Raw genomic sequence first — 22,750 nt, 5'->3', positions numbered from 1 at the left:
GCTGCAAGCATATGGGATCCTCACGAAGTTGGATTAATTACCAAATTGGATCGCTTGCAGCGTAGAGGAGCTTGATTTGTAAAACGATGTTATGATAAACTTAGTAGCGTATCCATAAAATTAGAGCAGCTAAGCTTGGACTCACTCGTGGAGCGAAGGTTAAATTACAGATTAAATCCCTTGCATTAATGGGAAGGTCTCTTTAGCAGTTATGTTGAAAATGTATTATTACCCCCATTGTGTATTGGCAGGAGAGATCATGTCAATAAAATTAAAGAGATCAAGTGTAGAACAGATAGATTTAAGATGTCATTTTTTCCACTAACAATAAGGGATCAGAATAACATTGTCCGACTGCAGTAGGGTAATATTCCCATCAAAATTTGTCTGTGGCGTATTCACACCCTGACACACACCCTAGCGGTGGCTTGCAGGGTACTAAATTAAAAATATCAAGTTATTATTTTCTACCATATACAAAAGAAGATTATAATGAATGCTAATATGAGGGAAATGAACACAAAATGTCCTGTCGAAAACAATGATATATAAAGTGAACAAGCTTCTGTAGAAGTTATCGATGTCAGGCACCACTGATAAACATATACTCAATGAAAGCACGCCGTTCTTTTCCTATAACTTTAGCATACCACTACTACCACAAGGATTCAATTCCCTGCTCTTGGGGTAGGAATTCACTGAACACCAAGTGCTGAAAATTGAAACCTCCCGGTAAAATAATAGTTGTCCTCTATCTCTCTCCGCTGATCAAATAATATCCACATGTCACTAACTTTTATGTGAGCCTATTTTTTCTGCACAATGATCACTTGATGATGTTTTAATTTTATGGCAAATTTCAAGCAGCAGAAGGGAGAATGTGTAACATAAACTGTGGCGATTTGAATATTTGGTTAAATGTTTTTTTATTTGTTAATATTATTGATACTTACTATCCAATGAACATATTAGATATTGACTGTTTTCTATTTGATGAGTAAAGAACTTATAGGAGTTGATTTTAGAACTGTATTTGTTATTTATAAAAAAAGGCAGAATTGCAAGGACATTTTTCAAAAGTTTTATTCCTTAAGTACGAATATTTTGTGTGCTTTAAAACTTCATTCACCAAGTGTGATCTCTTGAGAAACAATTGGGATGTAAATAAATGAGATCTAGGTCGTATGTGATAATATTAATGAATAATCCATGTTCTTCATACACTACACTTGGTGGATAGGTACCTATCAGCATCCAGTACCCAGGGAAAGATGAACGTCAGGGTACTCTATTTCTTAGGGAGGGAAGAATTTTCGAATTTCTTGTTGCTATAGGTGAAATAATTCCTCCCCATGTTACTTAAAGGTTCTTCCTTCGCTGTAGGCAAGAGAAAAATTTTTTTTCGAAAGAATGACCAGAGGTGTCTTTTCTGTACGTGAGTTGAAAGGGAGAGCTGTATCTATTGGAGAACGGAGAGAATAGAGACCGTAACTATTTATTTCAGGGTTTATTTCCCGTTATCGGCACCATAGATTTTACTGCTAATCAAGAGGGAGATCATCGTCACAGGACGGTGACTTCCAAATCATCTCACTCCACCCCTCACAAATCATACTTACCTCTGCTTTGGTACTCTAAATAGGGGTCATGCCATTGGACGCGGGTTGTTATACAGGTCGTAGGTCATAAGCACATTTGTAAAAATTGAAATCAAGATTAAAAATTCCACTTAAATTTTAAAAAATCACCAGTATCAATCCATGAAATTTCTATACCCTTTACCATGTAAAAAGTTCCTTTAATCTATATCCATAGGATAGGTTCCATTTATTCGATAAAACGAGTTTCAACACTACAGGAAAATAAAAAAATAAATTGCAATTTCTTATTCCAAAAATTCAATGGAACTTACGAACTCATTCCCACATATGAAGTAACGTTAATAAGCCCTGGTTCACTGGCATGAAAATTTTTACTAGCACAATTCTTGGCAGTAATAATTATGCCTTCTCTTACTGTCAACAAGTAGGTATTAGATTCTAGTTTTGCTAATATCTCATTTACCTACCGACACTCGTTGAAGGCTAAAACTTACTACACCTTAGCTAACAGAATGAGAACCAGTTTAAAGTTCAAAAATCCTTTCTTCCTCTTCAACTTTCCCTCTTTTTTTCTACAAAACATTATCTGCATGTCTAGAATACATTTTGATTGCATGAAATACTCGAGTCTTGGTCGGTTTTGCCGCGGTACATTTGAGTTCGTATTTTCAAATCTTGACTGCAAACCTGGGTTTGAGTGTTATTTCACTGGCCAAATGACCCTTGCTTTCACCTCTGCTTGAATTGAAAGAATCTTACCCTAGACAACCCTAGCACTATTATTACTGAAGTCCTATTCCGGTCTGCGGCATGACCTCTATCTGCTGGCAGTTAAGGTGATGAACTGACTAGTATTTGATAGACTAGATTGTGATTGCAAATATCACATGACATGGCTCAGATTATTCAAGTTAGTGTAAACATTTTTTGAATTTCTTTTGATCGCTATGCAACCAGTGAAAGTGTGATATAAAAATCTTCAAACAAATTAGTCTTTTGTGGTGAAGCCTTGGCTGCTGATTTTTGAAATGGAAGTGATCGTTTGAATTCATATCTGGTTATTTATGTAGTTCAATGTACTAATTATGATCCATGCTAATTTAAGAATAAAATTGTGGTACTGTTACCGGGGCCTAGTTAAGGGTGTTGGAGGAAATGGAAGGAAGAGTATATATGGACTAATTCATAGCATTTACGCGATAGGAATTTGGCTGGAAGACTTCGTCAGATCCTATCCCAAAAAAGGGAAAGGCAGCCATGTGAGGACTAGAGAATTTGGTTTATTAATCATGATGAAACATGATTTTGATTTTGAATGCAGCTAAAGTGGGACTCAAGATCATTAACAATAGGGTGGAGAGCAGGGCAAATGATTGCTTATGGGATGATCAGTTTGGGTGAGGAACGGTGGAGGCACGTGCGATGCCATAGAATGAGGTCACTGATAGAGAGGAACATGGAGTACAATCAGGGTTTTTGTTTCTTAAATTAAAAAAAAGTTATTAGATAGAGTGAATTAGGAAAAACAAATGATTTAATTGCAGAAAATAGGAGTACAAGTAGATTATTGGGAAAGGAGACTTATCCACAACCTGCATGCACCTCAGACTGCTTAGGTTTAAGTGGCAGATGGAGGGTCTGGATAGGCAAAGTTGGGAAGAGGGGGGTAAAATAGGAGTGTCCATTATCAACTGTGCTTTTCAACATATATGTGGAAGAAATGTTTAAAGAGGCATGGGAAGAACTGGAGCTAAGAATGAAAGAACTGGAGTCAATGGGAATAAAATTAGTTCAGTTTGCTGATGACCAAGCTTTGGTTTGCCCATCACCCAAGGGGTTGCAAACATTGCTGAACATATTGGAACAGGTGTGGAATGCAGCTAAACAAACAAGCCAAGTGCTTGGCATGGTGGGAGAGAAGGAGAGAGGGTTGTTCAATAAATCCAAAGGAGGCAGGAAAGGTGGATGCTGAGTATTTTCACTAGCAATGGGATGTTAAAGATGTATTTAGAGGGGAGGAAGTTCGGCAAGTGAGTAAGGTAGGGGTAGTAGAAGGCTAAGGATTTTGTACTGAATGAATGGGAATAGAAGGGGGTACGCAGTGTTGAGGAACTGTAGTGTGGGGTGTCATATTTGTTTTGTTAAAGCAAGGCTTAGAAATGTAGGTGTGTGCAGTCTTTGTCCGTCCAACACTTACTTTAATAGGGTAGACTGTCAAACGACAATCATTGTGTGATATTTTATAAAAAAGTACTGGGATTAGGCTAGAGCATCATGATCATTTGCCCTTTGCTCATAGATTAGTGTAAAGATGAAGCCTTCAGGAAAATATATTGGTCATTCTGGTGGGTTTTTTTTGTAGAATTTTGTCCTGGGATTAACAAAATATTTTGTAGGATACTCTTAGAAATTATTCTGATTTTAGGGAAAGGTGGGAAAATGTTAAATATCTCGACAGTATTGAGATGCATCCAATCTAATTTTGAATAGACAAAGAATTGAGAGTGAAAATGTATTTTACTCCTTCAATGAGTGTTGATGAATTCTATTTTGTTTCCATTAAGCTTATGTGGTGAACACATTTTTCAGGTCCAGCCACTGAAGTTGTGATGGCATAAATATCAGGACTGAAAACTAACATGGAAGCTATTTTGATGTCAAGTTCATGTAGGCTACTATTCCTTCAGTTTGATGGCCACGTTCCTCTTGCTTAAGTATGTCTTGTTATATTCAAAGTAATGAATCAAAAGGTTTGTCTAATTGATAAAGATTAGAGCGTAATTGCACTTAATACTTAGACCCGTTGGGGTATGTGAAATCCAACATGTCTGGGATAATAATGGTAATGGGGCAGGACAGTTCCTTTCCCTGTGTCACATGTGGTTTCCTAGGAATACCAGGTACCCAAAAAGCTATACAGATTTGGTGAAGCTGGGGGTACCTATAGGTGTTATTCGAAATTGAACCAGAACCCTCTGGTCTGTAGATCAGTGCTCCTTCCACTGGACTACCAGAGCCTCAATTTGTTACCAATGAGCTGAATTCATATGGACATGTGGATAAATATTTCCACAGAATGGGAATATATGTAAATTCAAATGACCATGTTCATTCACCAATAATGCAATTTTAATTTTATAAATTTATTTTTCAGACTAAATAACTCTTTGAATTACAGAATATGTCATAATTACCAGACATGAAAAAAGTTATGAAAGTTTGCTCATTTAATCACACTAGAAATATTCTCACCCATCTCCCTCCCTGTCACCTCATTCTGTACCCTCCTAATCCCAAACTGAATATCTCTTCTCCTGAACCCCCCTATATCTTGATTCCCTCTCTTTCTGGACCCCTATTACCCCCCCCCCTTGCCAAGGACAAAATGTATCATGGCCCAAAGTCTTAAACATAGACCTCTATTTCCCCTCACATCTCAATCATCCCTTTGCTATCCCTTCTTTCCCTAGCAATATAAATCTTATGCTTGCTTATTCTCTTTGCTTCTGAGGATGTTATTTAGTCAGTCACGAGTCAATTGTACTGCTAAGGACAATATAAGGCAATGTTGTGGTTGAAATAACATAAAAGTTATTTCTTTTGCATATTGAGAACTTTTCTGTAGAATTACTTCAAAACTTTATTGGAATACATATAGTTCTAATGTTTTTCTTTTCAGTTAAGTTAGTTTTTGGAGCGTGATATCCCAGTAGGTGTTGGTTGATACCTCTGGACACTCTCAGCTTCACTCTAGCCATGTGTTTTTTTGTGTACCAGATCTTACAGGGGAACCACAGTTGGGACAGAGTACAAGATACTGAGCCCCATTATAACCCTGCTAAGGAGTGTGAATTTCACATTTTGCCTTGTAGGGTTGTCATTAGTTAAGCTCTACAGTGACCTTCAGCTTTTATACCAGCCTATAGGTTGATTACTGTGGTTAATGGCTTAAAAAAGGTTATCTGTGCTTTGGGTGTAGATTTTGTGTAATTTAGAAGAATCTCATTATATTAATGATTGGATAAAATGTTTCCATGTGTATTTCATTGTCATGACATCCTTTTAAGTCTTAAATTTCCATAGGTATCATGCAAGTCCCTCCCCATGGACTACAACCTTGACTTGGTGGAAGGACTTGTGCATTCTGATGACCCCTTGGGCTACGCTAGCAGGATTAATGACTAGAAATTGTTCATGTTAAGCTGACTGATGCCAGTTGGTTTCAGGGTAGGAGCCAGACAAAAGGTAAGAGCCACACAGTATTCTGTTGCTTAGTGAGACATGTAAGTGTTCAACATATGTATATATGGAGGAAATGGTTGAAGGGGCATGGGAAGAACTGGAGAGGGGAATGAAAGTTGGTGTGCGATTCATAAAATCAATTAGGTTTGCTGATGATCAAGCTTTAGTTTGTCAGTCAGCCAAGGGGTACAAGGACCACTGAGCACATCAGAATGCCAGTGCAATAGGTATAGGATGATAGTAAATGTAAGGAAAACCTAGATTATCCCGTTTCCTAGGGAGAGGAAAGCTTAGCTAAATGTTAAAATAGGAGGACAAAAACTGGAGCAGATGGGACATTTTATGTATCTAGGAAGTGTTTTGGACCAAAATGGTCATATTAGTAGAGACATAAGGAGTAGAGTTTTTTCTTTGTGCTAGGCACAGAAGCTTTTACAAGGAGAGAGAATTGATGACAGGAACATTGTGTTTAGGTATGTTAATTGACAAGAAACTTATGCAGCTTTACTTAAAATATAATTCCTTCAACAGAAGTTAGTATATTACCTCTATAATTGAAACTATTCGACCACAAGATATTCCTAAACTGTTGGTTTCATTTCCTGGTGTGTCTTCATTAAGGTGCTATCTTATTTTGTGATTCGAGACATGGCACAGCATCCTCCAAAATGGACCAAAGAGTTGTGGGCGAAGCAACTGTGGCACCGGCCACATTCCTTTCCTAAATTTCTTGTTTTCATTGGATGTGTTTTTTGATACTACTCTATTTCAGGTTATCCGGTCCATCCCAGATATGGACACTACTGAAATTTGGGCTTAATATGAAGAATGATCCATATAGAAGCTGAGGCATTAGCGGCCCTGATGGCGGGAAACATGAATTTTCCATCTCACCTGAATTTACCGATGTACATATCTATTGTGATAACATGTTTGTAATAAACGCTTTGTCAAAAGGGGAAGGGTTATTGTTCTACCGCCCTGATATTAAATTGCTATATTTTGAATAAATAAAAGATTCGTTGCACAATGCGACCTGGTGGTACATTCATTCAGCTGAGAATCCGGCCGACAAGGATACCTTTAATAAATATTTTTCAGTTTCTTTATGATTGAAATTTTGCATTTTACTGTAACGACATTCTGCTCTGAATTGGCATGGAATCTTCCTAATTTCTGGCTTCTCCTTAAAGACTTCAAAGTTGTAGAGTTTTTGTCTTTTAATTATCACTTCATGCCTCCATTGGTTAGACCAAATAATAATTCATTACGCTACCAATTTAGGAAACAGGCAAAAGAGTAAACCAAGGTAATGTAATTGTGATTTTCACCATGAGGTGGCAGGCAAGCATCTGGAACTCTTTAGGGATTGTTACAGTTCCGTACATGTTTAACATCTTATTACATACGAGCTTTACGTTAAATATATATCATTCACAATTATAGACCAAATTCATACTCACTCCTATTTTGAAACAATATCAGAGTGGAAAAAGTTTTTGAGAAAAGGGAAGAGGACAATGGAGACTTTCATTCATGAAACACGTACATATGAGCAAATTGAACTGTGCCTCTTGTGAAGAGATGAAAATTCTAGCAAAGACTAGAGAAGATCAATGGTTGAAGAGCCAAGATAGCCATTAAAAGCTGATGACCATGTAATAAGAAATAACTTCAACATACCAGCTAAATCCTTTTAAATTTGTTTGTTTTCCCATATATTCACTATGCATGTCTCACTATTTGCCGAAAATGGTCTCTTTTTTTAACTGTAAAAATTAGTTACTGTTATGCAAGTTAGTGCAAACCAATTTAAGGGCACATTTAAGATTAAATGCACATGTAAGCATTGCCAAAGAAGCATTTATGATAGTAACACTATTTTACTGTTAATAAGCCACCCTCATGGCTTTGATATCTCTGTACCAGTCACGCCTTGTTTCTAGAATGCTTGTTCTGAATACCTCCTTTAGTTTTACATTGACATCCTGAAAGATAAAGGCATACGTTTGATTATTATTGTGAAATATCAAGTGCCAGTATTAAAGTGACAACACTGATTTCAAACTATTGTGTGACAATGTCTCCTATTTTCCCCTGCACAATTTGGTATGACTGTTTGTTTCAAATTCACTCAGCAACATTTTCCAGGATTTGTCATTAAAATTAGCCTTGGGTATTGATGAACTTAAGTAATGTGAAATATAAAAGTGTGACAAACTTAGATTACTGATTGAAATCAAAATTAAAGTGAAACAAATTTTCTCCCACAATACAGGAGACAGAGAAGAGAAATGAAACTGAAGAGTGATATGGTATATTAGGACAATGTGGAGAACAGGGAAGATTAAAAACATCAAGCAGAAGACGGAGAGAAGAAATAGTATCATGGTAGGGCTGCACAAGGTGAAATGGAAAGAATGAATGGGATTATATACAAGTAAAGGGAAAACTTGATATATTGAGATATTTGAAATGTAATAATGGTAGTCACAGGGATGGGAGTGATATGGATTCAGGGACAAGGAATGACCTAGGTAAAAAAACAAGAGTTTACAGCAAAGAATGTTTAATTATAATGAAACTAAATATGCATCATGAAGTTTAAATGCCACAAAAGATATAGGTAAATTGGGAAAAATGTAAAGGAGATCCAGAGAGATAGATAGATGCCATTTAGATTATATCATGCTAGGATATAGATTTAAGAACAGCAAGATCAATTTACAAATTCATCTGCCATGGATGCTGAACCAAGTCATTATTTAGTCCTCATAAAAATACATAAGATGATTGAGATATAGTTTACATGATGTAACAAAAAAAAAAGGATATATTTGAGAAAATGCATCCATTCAAGGTATATGATACTGCATACATTTAAACATAGAGTAACTTATGTAAATTTTAGAAATGAGATAAAAAATATTCATTCCTATTTAGGAATATTTTTCTATGCATAGATCTTTCGACAACAACAGAATTGAGTTATAGAGTATAACAGTAGTGGTAATAATTTACAAAAGTTAATCACAATAAATCACGATATTTACCCCATGGCCATTAAGAACGATTAGTAGGAGGATAAAAATGGATAATAGGTTCTCAAGATGTCAGAACAGTGTAGAGATGTTAGATCTAAGCATTTCAAAATAGTGAAGACTTCCAAAGAAATGAAATAAGACAAGGCTGTGGAAATATTTCACATTCCAGTGGAACTACCTGCTTAATTGGTTCAGGAAAACATGACAGAAAGAGTTTTTGCAGGCTCATTTGTAACATTTGTGAGTGATAAAATTAGCTGTAAGCATGAGTATAAGTATTTAGGGGAGGCGACCAACAGCTGAGGTCATTTGCGCCATAGGGGATGGACAGGAAAGGATGAAGAGTGGAGAGAAACCTGGCATCGGCATTAGCCTACTCTTTACGAAAGGCGCCAAGGGGTCCGCAGCTTAACGTCCCATCCGACGGACGGCGTACTCTCTCAAAGTGCCCTCCACAAAGCACCTCAAAGTACGGATCGAGATACCTCTGAAAAATATTCAACACCGCCGGGATTTGAACCCAGCCCCTCTGGGTGGGGAACCAGTACGATAGCCACCACACCACCTCGATCCCCTTGGAAGCATGACTGCTACATTAGGTCAAATAAGGTCATATTATACATATAATGCCAATTTTCTATTAAGTTTGTAACAGATCGCTTAGGAAAGGATTTCACTTCTTGGAAATCAAATTATAAAATGATCGCCTCCATATGCTAATCTTACACCATAAAATTTTTAAAATTTCAATGATACCACGTGCTTACCATGAGTCTACCTAATTTCTTTCTGTGGTCCTCTACCAATCTCTTTACTACTTCTGCTTCCCTTTTTCCCCTCACAAAGAAGTGCTTTTCCATGTGTCACAACTTCATTCCTAGACATAAATGAGAGAGAGAGTAAAACATGTGATTGCTAATTTACTCACATCAAATTAATTAAATCAATTTATAATCAAACACTCGAAGTATTGTGATAGACACTCTGATTATCACCATCTTATACTATAATTTGACCATTATATCGCAGGTCTACATAGTTGTAACAGTAGTTTCTCATGTGTGTACAACTATCAAGGAAAATTCAAAAGATAAGGCTACCAAAGTATTTTGCTAAGATGATCCATAGTCGGTTTAAAGAGAGCCTTGCGTACATGAGAGGATTGCCTTTGGGTGTCACACGCTACATGGGTGAGCAGCCAGTACATTGTGACGAAAAAATCATACTTTTTCTCCTCTGTAAAATTAACGAATTTATTTACCAAACTATTCATCCACAGCTCATTTACAATTATTATTATATTTATTTGTTAACTTGTTCGGAATTTGTGATATTTTTCTTGTCTATTGATGAGACAAACTTCAGCATTTTGGAGAACACAGAAAAAAATAAATCAACGCATAAGTTTCATTGCCGGTTTAAAATATCGCAGCAGAATTGAGTTTCTTCTCCATTCACATCAATCATTAGCATATTCCTGTATTAATGCTTGTATTGTTATTTAAAAAAAAAACTGTTGATGAGCTGATATTACAACAAAGGAACCAATCAAACAAATTTCCGTTATATTTTCTTCCTTTTCAACAGTTTTCTTCTTCATATGGGGTTGCACAATTCATTTCATAACACACTTAAAGTCAATGCAAAGGGAGGAGGGGGGTAAGGGGGGTGGGTGGTTAGGAGGAGAAGGGGTTTTGGGGTGAACAATTCAGGAAAAAATGTGGTCAAAATTTCCAAATCACATGATGATTGAATTATCCCAATGTTTCAACCATCCACTGAATTTACAATAAAACACACCACATTTAAAGTTTCCCTCCCCCCTCCAACTCTTGTTGATCGATGCATTTCACAAATAATTCATTTAATCCTTATCTAAAACATTGTTGTATTATTAGAATGGTTAAAAAATAACAGTACATTAACCATTTAAATTCTTCAATTTCAGCGAATTGCCGACAGCTAGATAACAAAGTTTTTTTTTTTTAATTAAGTACCTATTTAGAGAAACACTTTTTTTTTTGCTGTTCAAAATTCATTAAAAGATTTTCTTCGTTAAATGTGGAAATGAATTTCACAAACGGATTTCTTTCAACAACTTGAAATCATAGGATCACTAAAGTCAAGCAGCGTTGTTTCTTTTCGAAGAAAGTTATTTCATAATATGGATACGTTCCTTAAAATCACCCTCAGCATTTATCATTGTGGATCAGCCATTCAGAATGGAAGACAGGAGCATAAGACACTTCCTTACAATCCTTAACTTTCTGAATCATACATATTTATATTTTTTTTTGATAGGAAGAGTTCACTAGTAATTACAATTAGATCTCGATTTACAAGAAACATTACTTATATTTTTTTTCAGACTTAAAGATTTCACAAACAGTGTGAACTTAATTATTTCATTTATTGCAGAAGATAAGTTAGAAAAATAATGTACCTGAGCATGTCAAAATGTTTCACGAGAGGAAAATTAGCTGATAACATGAAACATGATTGTCCTTCACGATTGTGACAACATAGTTGATGAGATATGTACCATAGCTTTAATTATATGAGTTAAAATCTTTACAGGATTAAAAAAAAAAATTTAGGCTTTATTTTCTAATTATAAATAAAATTTGAAAAACGACACGAATCTTACTTAAAAAAAAGGGTCCAAGATGGATCACAATCATCACAGCTGTGATGTCATAATTAATTACACAATAATATCATAGCAGCAATTACTGAGAACATGAAAAAATACAAGGAACGTTAAATTTTTTTTCTTATAATTAAATATCGAAAGGAGTTACCTAATTGACTATAGAGTTTACAACATAGTGCACATGCTTTTGTACATTTCCGGAAATTATGTTGAAATAATGTCAATTAGTAGTTCCTTGACAGATTGTAAAAGCTACCTAAAGGCAAGTTTATCAAAATTATTACTCAGATACACATAAAAATTGAAATTATACATGCAATTAATTGCAAAATCCAATCATATAAAAAATAGATTTCATAGTTCGTGAATGTACAGTTTAAATTTTTCGTGATATTATTCCTATTATCTGTTAGTATGAAAAGACATATAAAATTCATCTGAACTTGTCGATTGGTGAAATTTTTATTTTTTTTGCGTACGCTTTAATATGGGCAGAGGGTTACTCACACTCGCACTCAATATTCTCGAGTTTGATTAAAGCTCAGGGAGCAGCGAGCCAGTCTCTCTCTCTCTTGCGCATGCGCGGATGTACCGATGAAGTCACACGCGCCACTCCCATTGTTCTCACCAAACTTAAATGCAACAATGAACGAACACGTCGAAACTATAGACGTAAGAAGACGCCAAAAGCCTTCCAGTAGATTCCCTAAATTCCTCTCCCAAATTTCCCCCCAAAAGTGATGTCGGTTGTGCCAGGTTTGAAAAAAAAAATAAAAATTACCAGGATAATGACGAAGGAAGGATTATTTTAAGAAAAAAAATAAATAAAAATGCTTTAAGTGAGCACTCGCGAAACATTGGCCAATAAATTTCTTGCACTTACATGAACATACAAGAAAAATATCACCATGGAATTTTAAAGCTTAGTTCGTGTTACTACTAGCAACGATATGAATTATTTTTTTCCAAAGAATGTCTTAAGTAGAGTAGTATATTCCCATGGGCTCTCGTTCGTTCGCCATGGAAGCAGAATTGTTATCTCCACTACGACGATTGTTCCCAGTTGCTAACTCATTTGTAATAAAAATGAAGATGAAGAAGAAGAAAAACGACCCGCGGTCGGAATTTAGCAGAGGGATTCGGTCACCAGGTTGATCTTCGTGCCGTCCTCTAGGGTGACGAGAGAGGGTCTTCTCTGTCTTGGGGGCACCAGCCTCTCGCTTCCATCAGCGTCTGTGTCCGTGCAGAATATCTGCGGACACTGGGACGTGATGATTGCGGCCGAAGCACCGGGTACCCCCGATCGCGGAGGCGGAGGGGGAGGAGTAGGGCGCATCTCGACACTCGATTGTTCGGATGCAGCACCTCCCTCACCCTCCGTCCCCGTACTATCCCGCTTCCCTTCGGCCGCGTTCTCGTTCATCTCCACCGCGCTACTACGGCGGAGACGCGGAGGACAGCGGTACTCGGGTGCCTCGTTGGTCACCGTGAGGAATGCCACGCCTGTAGTGCTCCCACTGGCCGAACCAGGTCCCACGCTATAGCTCCGGGTGCGGTATTGCTGTTGGAGTCTCTGCTGTCGAGTCGGTGGGGCGACGAAGTGAAGTTCGGTCGGGTCGTCGCTACTGCTCCCGAGGTCGTCATCAGCGGAGGAACTCCTCTCCGGAGCCTCGCTGTCCTCGTTCCTCTGCCGGGCAAACCTACGCTGAATGACTCCCTCCATCAGTTGGTAATCGATCTCCTCCGCGTCCCTAAGATGTTCCTTCTCCATGTGGATGGCCATCTCCGGATTAGACATCTCGGAGATATGTCGCGTGCGACTGATCGAGCGCGGGATCCCCCCGAGGTGTTCCCGGGAGGAGGAGGTCAGTACAGCCGAGTCGGACTTGCGGTTGAGGTGAGGGCGAGGGGGGGAGAGGAGACGAGGGGTTCGAGGTGGACTCAGGAGGCTGCAAACCGTCTCCAGTTCGTCCGTGATGCTCGTGTACTCCGCGTGCATAGCTAGGAGCATGGAGCGCGGTGGTGCGGGGAAAACTTGGATGCGGGGCTCGGCCCACGTGACGCGGGCCCCAAGACCACCGCCGCCCGGGGCGAGTGAGGCAGCCCCGCCGATGCCTCCCTGGGCGTTGTGGCCCACCGATGAGCTCACGCTCCGTCGTTCCTCCATGTCCGGCTCGGATTGCGTCTGGCTGAGTTGGCGGCGGGGGAAGCCGACGCCGTGGGCCGACTTCCCGCCCCGGGAAGACCCCGGGTGGGGTGCCCCCACCGATGTCGCCTGAGAGTCATCCTCGGTGTCACACGAACTCCTTCTCCGTTTGGCATCCCTAGCCTGTTGCTGCATTCTCCTCTCGTACAGGTGGCTGGAGAAGTCCAGCTGGATTCCGTCCTCGTCCTAGAAGACGGGAACGTGATCAGTTTTCGCAATAGCAAGCCCCCCCCCACCCCACCCACCCATCCACCCATTCCCTTAACCCCTAGCCAACTTATTATTATTTGGTAGTCTGCGGCTTAAGGCAGGCTTTGGATGGACTCTGAAATGGTACAACGATACATTTCTTTGTCTCGCCTTACAAAATATAATCTGACGCCCTAAACGAAAACAAACCCTTTTTTCACGAAGACTAAATTTTTGTGTAAAAACACCCTGTTTAATTATTCAGTGATCATGAATTTTCACAACGTAGGGACTGAAACCATCGAAAATAAACCCTACATAGTTCTTTCTCCCTTCATTTCGTTCAAAATGCTTATTCTTTCCCTCCGCCGTCCATATTTCGTTCTCCCTTTTATCAAAGTCTTTGAAATACCATCGCCAATACCAAATACCCATCTCCATCGACCTTTCCTGCCTCCTTTGGATTTCTCTCAACAATTACCTCTCTCCTCTCCAACCATCACTAACTCTTCTCTGCTAGTTTACCTTCCAGTAAATTTAACCTTTACCATCCTTCTTCACATCCTCATCTTAAAATCTACCAATCTACACCTATGAGTTACTTTAATGGCCTTGTTTCCGCGCTGTACAAAACCACGCTCCATATTTATGTTTTGGCGAATAATTTCTTAACATCCTTAGTCAACGCCCCTGTTATCAGTTCTCTCCTCCTTACTCCTTATGCCCCTACTACTTTGACTATTTTGGTCCAGTATACTTCCGAAATGGGTAAACTGTTCCACTTGCTCTAGTCAATCAACTTTTACTTTAATATTTAACTTATTTTCCTTCATTCTCCAAAACCGCATAACCTTTGTTTCGTTTACATTGAGTCTCATATCTATCGCATTGACTGTATAATTATCTCAGCAATGCTTGCGACCCCTTGATTGACTGGCAAACTGATTAATTCCATTTCAAACTAATTTTATGAATTTACCTTCGACTGTTTTTCCCATACTTATTTAACAAGTTCATTCACATATACGTTAAAAAGTAGGGGGTGGTAATAATGGATACCCCTGCCTTACCCCTCTCTATGACACTCCCCAACCCGACTTTCTAATTAATCACTTGCCTCTGAGTAGTCCGAGGCAGGCGGATAAGTCTCTTATCCCTCCAATCGACTCCTGCTTTCTGCAACGCATTTATTAACTCTATCCAATTCACTTTGTTGAAAAACTTCTCGAAATAAACGAAACAAACAAATGCATCCTTATTTCACCCTCTCTCATAAGCAATGTCCAATCAAGCCAAAATAATGGTACAGCCGCCGAAAAAAAGATTTTGGAACTTTGCTGTATACGATTTCGAGACTTGAAGGTTTCGTTTTAAACTGAAATGCCCTAAAGGAAAGAAAAGGGTTTGGTTTCCCATGTGACTATCGTTCCCATGTGCTCACAGGTCCTAATATCTCTCTGTACCCGTCCTTCATCCCCTGTCCTCCCTCCCATCGCCCCCAACATCTCCTGGACCACTTTTTTTAAACCGGTTTGGAGCGACTGTCTAATTGTCATGAAACATGCGCCCCGTTAACGCATGTAGCCTGCGACTCATAAACGCAAAGAAGTACGTATGCTATTCAGGGGACTACCAACCTTCACAAGCGACAAGCGATTTTAGGTGGCCTACGCATATATCGCAGTGTTAGGCGATAAGGCCTGATTCACTGTCTACACACACTACACTGTTTTTCAGGCTATTATGCAAGGATTTCATTGAATTCTTCGTGAACGGAGAGCAAAGATAAAGATCCTGCAGGCAAGCGAGAAATTAAGAATACATTCGTAGCAGGGCTTTTTAAAGAAGTGGAGTTAACTCCTAAGATGGCAAAGACATATATTACATCATTATTTGAATTTTACGTTTACAAAAACCCCCTAAAATTCCCTTAAGCACAACTTTAGGCGATATGATCGAAAGGTTTTCAGGATTTAGAAGAACGTATGAAGTTATGAGATGATTAAGGAACCAGCGATATAAAGTTTTGTTCCTACTAATGTATAAAATACTTGTAGTTTTCTTTATCTCCCGCAAATAAAATAGATCTTTGATATCCTGAAACAGTTAAGGACTTCTGTGAGAGATGGGGTAAAACTTCATCGCTAACTTTTCCTAATATTTCTCAAAGTTCCTTCAAATGCCTTCCTCGGGGTTAGCCATAGTCAAACTTCGCATTGCCACCTGCATAAACAAGGTTGGTTTAGGAATAAGCATTTGTTCCCTAATTTGTTCACTTCACCAAGCTACACGGAGCGCTTTTTTCGGAGAAAATTCTTTCTTTTCCATCGAATCACTAGCTACAAACTGTCTCTATCAGATGGTTTACACAGTCATTGTTTCTGTCAATTCAAGGACTCGTAATTGTATCCAATTCCGGAAAGTACTAGGGCGATGCTTTTCTGGGCACTTTGCATCCCTAAATTTAATAGTAGTGAACATCCCAGAGATATTCAAGTGAAGATCAAGTTCTTGACAGGCTCTACACCTCCGTGAAAATTGAACCCCCAGAGGAAGAATAAAGAAAACTACAGTAGCCAATCACAGGTTCAGACTAGAGTGAACCCAATACTGAGGCCTATACGAACTGAAAAGTTCACAAATCAGGATAATAATGGAGGCCAGATCCTATCCCTGTTCCCTTTGCGATTTCCCAGGAAGATCTGGTACCCGAAAAAATCATCACACAGCTTGGGTAAAGCTGAGGGAGCACTGAGGCGCCCCCGGGAATCGAACCCGGCCTGTCAGTAACTCAACGCCCATACAAGAATGGGCGCCCATTCTCGTATATCCACCGACTCCCAACGCCCTGTTCCGAGGAAGTCCAGAAATTTAATATAACCGGGTTTCAATGCATAAGGCATTCGACTGAGTGGGAACAACTATAAGAAAACGGGAATCCATAAACTCAAAACACTATAAAAACATATTTTTTTGCGATCATTTACGACCTTTATAACAACACTATTAACAGTACGAAACCCATTGTCATCACACTTACGAACACAATCTAAATTGACGTGGAAGCCTAAATCTAACATCTACGCATGCAGTACACGAAAACATCTAAGATGAGGATGCTGACAGTGAAATGGATGACTCCAGTAACGGAAGAAAGGAGCTGAAGATAGGCGGCAAAGAAAGAAGCTTAGGGTAAAATAATGAAAGGGAGGATTAGCATTAAAAACCCATCGTGAGTTCTTTTTTAAATGACAACCATCTTATTGGAGTTAATGGTGGAAGGAATGTGGATGGTAATTCCTAAAGCCTGATAGTGCTGTTGTGTGATAGAATTATTCAGACGTGGGTCATTGAATAAGCGATTTGTGAAATCGATGGCAAATTGTATGAAGAATTGTGTCGAATGAAATTGACTGATAAGAAAAATAATTCTTGTATAAAAAACCGCTATCATATCTGTAAGTATCGAAAGAGTTTAATTAACATGTTTTAACCCTGTCTCTGTTCTAGAAGCCTAAATGACGAGGGAAGCAGGAGAAATTCAATGTGCATATTATATAGTGTCGAAAAAAACGACGAGCTCTTGAGTGTTGAGTCTAGTGTCATCTATGTCTTAAACAAGGTTTTTAATTGGAAAAAGGAACGTGGATAAATTGAAGAAAGACAATCAGAAAACTTCATCATTGTGGTAACTTCATCAATGAATATTGGTAGACATCATAATTAATACACACAGAAGTCGTGCGTGGTATTAATGGATTTAGAGAAAATGATTGGCAATTAATAGAAGAATAAAATGTTCAAATCAAGAAATATTTGGACTAGATCACACAATTTGAACAATAATTTAACTTCATCACAAGAACCAAGTAACATTTATGAAAATTATAGATAAAATAAAATATGTATTTAAAAAATTAACAAATATTATAAGAGGATGCCATCTTTCCTGACCATCCTATCCTCTGGGTCTTTAGTCTCTGGACCCAAGTCCAAGAACTTGCGACTTATTTTCTAACTACAGGAAAGAGGTTTCCAGTCTTACCTCACGACAGAAGATGGTTAGTATTTTTCTGAGGATAGAGACTAAATACTCCGACTCTGATCGACCCTATCAGCGTCCACCAACTGCCGTTTTCAGGTAGTGCCATTCAAGAGACTTCAGTTGAAATACTTGAGACTACAGACCCATTGTAAAACGAAAGTTAAGCATTTAAGAGTTTATGCAAACGATAAGAAGAACATCATTATATGAAGCTAAAAAATAAGCTTAAATATCATCCGTCAAAGGATCGAGATGAATGAAGAACAAATTTAAAAAAAACTACGTTTCTGACATTACATTACAGCTATAGCGGAGGCAAAACCGATGGATTATAAGACTGAATTTACAAGCGAGTACTATTGGAAAAAACTGTGTACCAAATGAAAACAGTGGCCCCTGAAACTTGGGGATGGAGATGGAAGCTGAAGTCCAAATGTGCATAAAATATGAAACTAGGAAGAAGTCAGATGACATGTCACAGGGGAAAAGACATTATTAAGCAATACACGGAGAAGCAGGACCAGATAGATTGGAAATGCCTTGAGACAGAAACAATTCTATCATAAATAAGTGGAGGGAAAAAGACATGAGGAAGACCAAATGAAAAGTGTTACAAGAAAGAGAGAAAATTTCATCTACCAATGACACGGTGAGTAATACTGATTTAGCAATCGATATGGAATAACCGTGGGTTGTGATCAACCAATCATCGGGTCGTAAGAACAATAATGTCTGTTTTGATCGTCTGTTTTCTATTCGCGTGGTAAAATCTGCATGTGTGGTGGTGGAGTATCGGTTATTCCCCTGTTCCCTCAGCGAAAATACCCTAGGGGCAGGGTAAACGAAAGAGGTCATCTAAGGTGAGTAAAAGGATAAAGCTGGAAGTCTGCATCAAGTTTAAGTCCAGGAGGCATGCCGACGTGTCGATGGCGATGACGATGAAGACACACGGACACCGAAACTTAACTTGAGGGGAGACGTACATATACCTCGAGGTTCAAAGCCTCTCCGGTCCGGTCTTCATGGATCCCCACATCCACCTCGTCGCTCCTCTCCTCTGCCTCGACTCCCTTCGACGTCGACACACCCTCCCCGCTCGGAACCGGCCAGTAACCCTCGTGGAGCGATGTCTTAGACGCCCCAAGCTGGGCGGACACGGGCCTCTTTGTAGCCCCCAGGGAAGCGGACCCGCCGCCGGAGGAGACAACAGCCGCCGCCCCATCGATCGCATCTTCATCTTCCTCGTCCTCGTTCTCGCCCTCCACCAAGGGCTCAACCTTCCGGGTGTCCTCGTCGATGGACGAGGTGGTGAGGAGTGGTGCGCGGAAGTGGCGATGCTCACCGAGGGCCATTGCGTCGGGCCACCAATCCGGTCGCACTTCTGTCAGCGAGCGGGTCGGAGGCCGGCGGAAGGGTCTAGGGGGACCAGGCATTAGGAGACGATCGTCTTCGGGCCGCCTTAAGCGGTCATCGGAGGGGGACCTGCCCCCACCACCGGCGTCCCCGTCCCCTCCACCAGGAGGTCCTCCTCTCGCGCCCCCTCCACCACTACCACCAACACCACCACTACCACCAACACCACCTCCACCACTTCCACCTCCACCGCCTCCTCCACCACTTCCTCCTCCTCCTCCTCCACCACCGCCCCCCTCCCCAAGGTGGGTCGCCATGAACCTGTGGATGACCGCCAGGTGGGAAGAAGTCTTCTCGGCGAGGTCCTCGAGGTTCCGCAGTCGGTATTCGAGCGACTGCACCGACTCAACCTGACGATTCTCCTTCTGGTCGATGTCCTCGATCTTTTGCTGCATGTTCTCCACTCGCTCGTTGGTCGCCTTGATCCGTTCCTCCGTGGACAGTTGGAGTCGGGTCTCCTTCTCACGGAAGTATCCCTCGACGCATTCCTCCTCGAAGTCGTGGAGACGTTCAAGGTCGACCGAATCGAGGAAGAGCTTTAGACCGTTGTCGTACGTCTCCTCCACCCCTTTGACCTTCCGGCGGAAGAACTTGACGAGCAGGTAGACGTGGCAGAAGATGATGAGGGGTGGGGGTAGGACGGGCTTCTGCTCGTACTCCATGACGACGGTGAATCTCTGGAACATCCAAACCTGATGCGAGACGGCGTTCACTTCGTTGAAGATGTTGTTGAAGACGGCGATGAGAAGGTTGATGAGAAGGATATTGGCAACGAGGAGGTAGGTGGACATGACAGCGGGGGTGATCCAGCGGCCAGTCTGGCAAGGCTGCTGGTCAGGGCCATCCCCGCAAGGAGGGTCGATGTAGTCCGCGAACACCTCGCCGTACAACATGAAGTACGGCTGGAAGAACACCTCTTTTGCCAGGATCCAGTCGGGATCATTGTTTGGGAACAGGATCGCCTGTAAATGTAGAATCGGTTGAAATACTCGGGTGTGACGATTAATTAAGATCATGTCCTGGAGGAAAACACATTCGTGAAATTTGGGGAATAGTAAATGACAAGTAAGGATTCATGAAATGGATACTTGGGAATTGTGATGAGACAGGGTCAAGGAGCTTAACTCATAGATAAGGGTGTACAAGAACTTATAAATAAGTGAGTATCTGACTGGATTCATCAATTTTTAAAAGGCCTTGAGCAGAGGGTCGTAATAGATGGACTATCATCCAATGTAGTAAGCATTACATCGGATGTCCCACAAGAAAGCATTATCGGTCCACTATTGTTTATTTTATACATTAATGGCATCGGGCCTAAGGTTTCCAGTAAACTTTGCCTATTTGTTGACAATGCAGTGATGTATATGAAAATATCTAGTCATGAAGATAAGGTAACTTAATCTAATGACATGAATGCAATCCACAAGTGGTGCAAGACATGGGAGCCAAATGGTCCTTATTCATAATCACATTAATTGCCTTTTCAGTCCCAATTAAAAAAATATATATTTTAAAAATCTTTTGTCTTTTTATCACCTTAACTTAACAAGTATGATTTCGAAGAAAATAATAAGGACAACTAATTGTTTCTTACCTGACGACACACTCCAAATGACATGAGAACAACCAAAAGCAACACAACAAAATATATCATGTTCTTGATCATCTTCCCCATCATTGTTACAAGTGGTCCCAGATACTTGTTGACACCTAGGATGTGCAATATCCTCAGGTACCAATATATTATGTCCACACAGTAGATAACACGGCCAACTGACATGGACGAGGGTTTAAGTCTCAACACCATTCCAATTAAGAAAAATATTATGGCTGTTGCATCACATGGGTTCCAGGTGTTCCAGGCCCACACAGCAAACTTGTGGCTGAAAGGAAAGAGATAAGAGGTGAACACTAAACTACAGATCCTTGTGAGGAGATTAAAATTGACTATAACAATGAATTGACTAAAAGTGAAATATCAGTGAGGCTGAGCACTCGTATATAGAGGAACAATTGGACAAAAATTAAATAGTAATTAGATCACTAATAGAGAAGAACATACAGCATACTGTCAGATTGAATTTTTCTGTTCTGTAGATTTCAAGAAACCATTTCATGTAGTGAAATGGGTAAAGTTAATGAATGAATTTTTAGCAGAAAAAGGGAGTATATTGGAGGGATAGGAGGCTAATCTGCAACCTGTACATGTCTCAGACTATTCAGGTACGAGTGGGTGACAGAGAGCCCAGATAGGCAGTTTTAGGAAGAGGTGTAAGGCAGGGTTACCCATTATCACCATTTCTGTTCAATGCATAAGTGGAGGAAATGATTAAAGAAGCATGGGAAGAACTGGAGGTAGGAATAAAAGATGGCGGGGAATTATTGAAATCAGTTAGGTTTGCAGATGACAAAGATTTAGTTTGTCAGTCAGCCAAGGAGTTTCAAACTCTACTGAGTGTATCAGGAAGTCAGAACAATAGGTATAGGATGAAAATAAATCTAAACAAAACAAGAGTTATATAGTTTTTGAGAAAAAGAAAAGCTAAACATTAAAAGATGGGGTCATAAACTAAAGTATGTGGAATAGTTTACCTTTCCCAGAAGTGCTCTTGCCAAAGTTGTGGGGATATAAAAAAAGAATTGAATGAAGCAAAGAAGCATCCACAATGAGGAGAAGAGAACTGATGACAACAGGGATTTTGAGTAAAAATGTTAAGAAAAGGGTTGCTAAAGGCTTGTTGTTGTTGATATGGTGCGCAGTTATGTACAGTGCTGAAACATGGTCCTTTAAGCAGGATGATAGATGTAGATTGGATGATTTTGAAACGTGGGAGTGGAGGAGAATAGATAAGGTGAAATGGACAGAAATGAAAAGAAAACAAATGAGGAAGAGCTAGGTATGGTGGTGGAGGAGAGAGAATTGCTGGGAGAAATCATATTGAGACAAGAAAAATGGATGCAAAGCATATTGATATTCAATGGGATGTTGACAACTGTAAAAAGTGAGAATGTTAGGCAAACGAGGAAGGGGCAGGAATAGGATAGGGATATCGGATGGAATGAAGGGAAGAAGTAAGAATGGGGTATCGAAGGAAGTTTTTTTAGGAGAAGCAAGTATGATTGTATAAATAAAGTGACAATCAAAAGCCTGATTTTGGTCGAGTTAAAAACACTGAACTCAAAATATTAGCTCCAATTCGACTCAACAATTCACACTTATCTACTCAAAAGCTGGTTTTTAGAATGGTCACTTTAGGAATGGCCCATTAATTTTTTTGTGTAAAAAAATAATTTGTACCTTTTTATACAAATGACATATGCCAAAGAAATTCAAAATGATTAATGATGGCAAAT

General features: G+C 39.7%; 1 protein-coding gene across 1 annotated transcript in view; it reads right to left on the bottom strand.

Annotated features, from left to right (window-relative positions):
- Positions 1-11,497: 11,497 nt before the first annotated feature.
- Trpm (transient receptor potential cation channel, subfamily M) overlaps positions 11,498-22,750 on the bottom strand; it is an 86,554-nt gene continuing 75,301 nt past the window's right edge. The window contains exons 16-19 of the mRNA XM_071595889.1: positions 20,991-21,279; positions 19,620-20,355; positions 18,964-19,577; positions 11,498-13,932 (exon numbers count right to left, since the gene is read on the bottom strand). Of these exons, the coding sequence (XP_071451990.1) occupies positions 12,667-13,932; positions 18,964-19,577; positions 19,620-20,355; positions 20,991-21,279 (2,905 nt within the window). The 3' untranslated portion in view covers positions 11,498-12,666. The remainder of the gene's footprint in view (positions 13,933-18,963; positions 19,578-19,619; positions 20,356-20,990; positions 21,280-22,750) is intronic.

The sequence above is a fragment of the Hetaerina americana genome, unplaced genomic scaffold, assembly GCF_022747635.1.
Source record: "Hetaerina americana unplaced genomic scaffold, ioHetAmer1.1.p SCAF_1, whole genome shotgun sequence".
NCBI classification, from domain to species: domain Eukaryota; kingdom Metazoa; phylum Arthropoda; class Insecta; order Odonata; family Calopterygidae; genus Hetaerina; species Hetaerina americana.
Note: the sequence above shows the minus strand (reverse complement) of the source record. Positions and strands in the feature narration are given on the sequence as shown.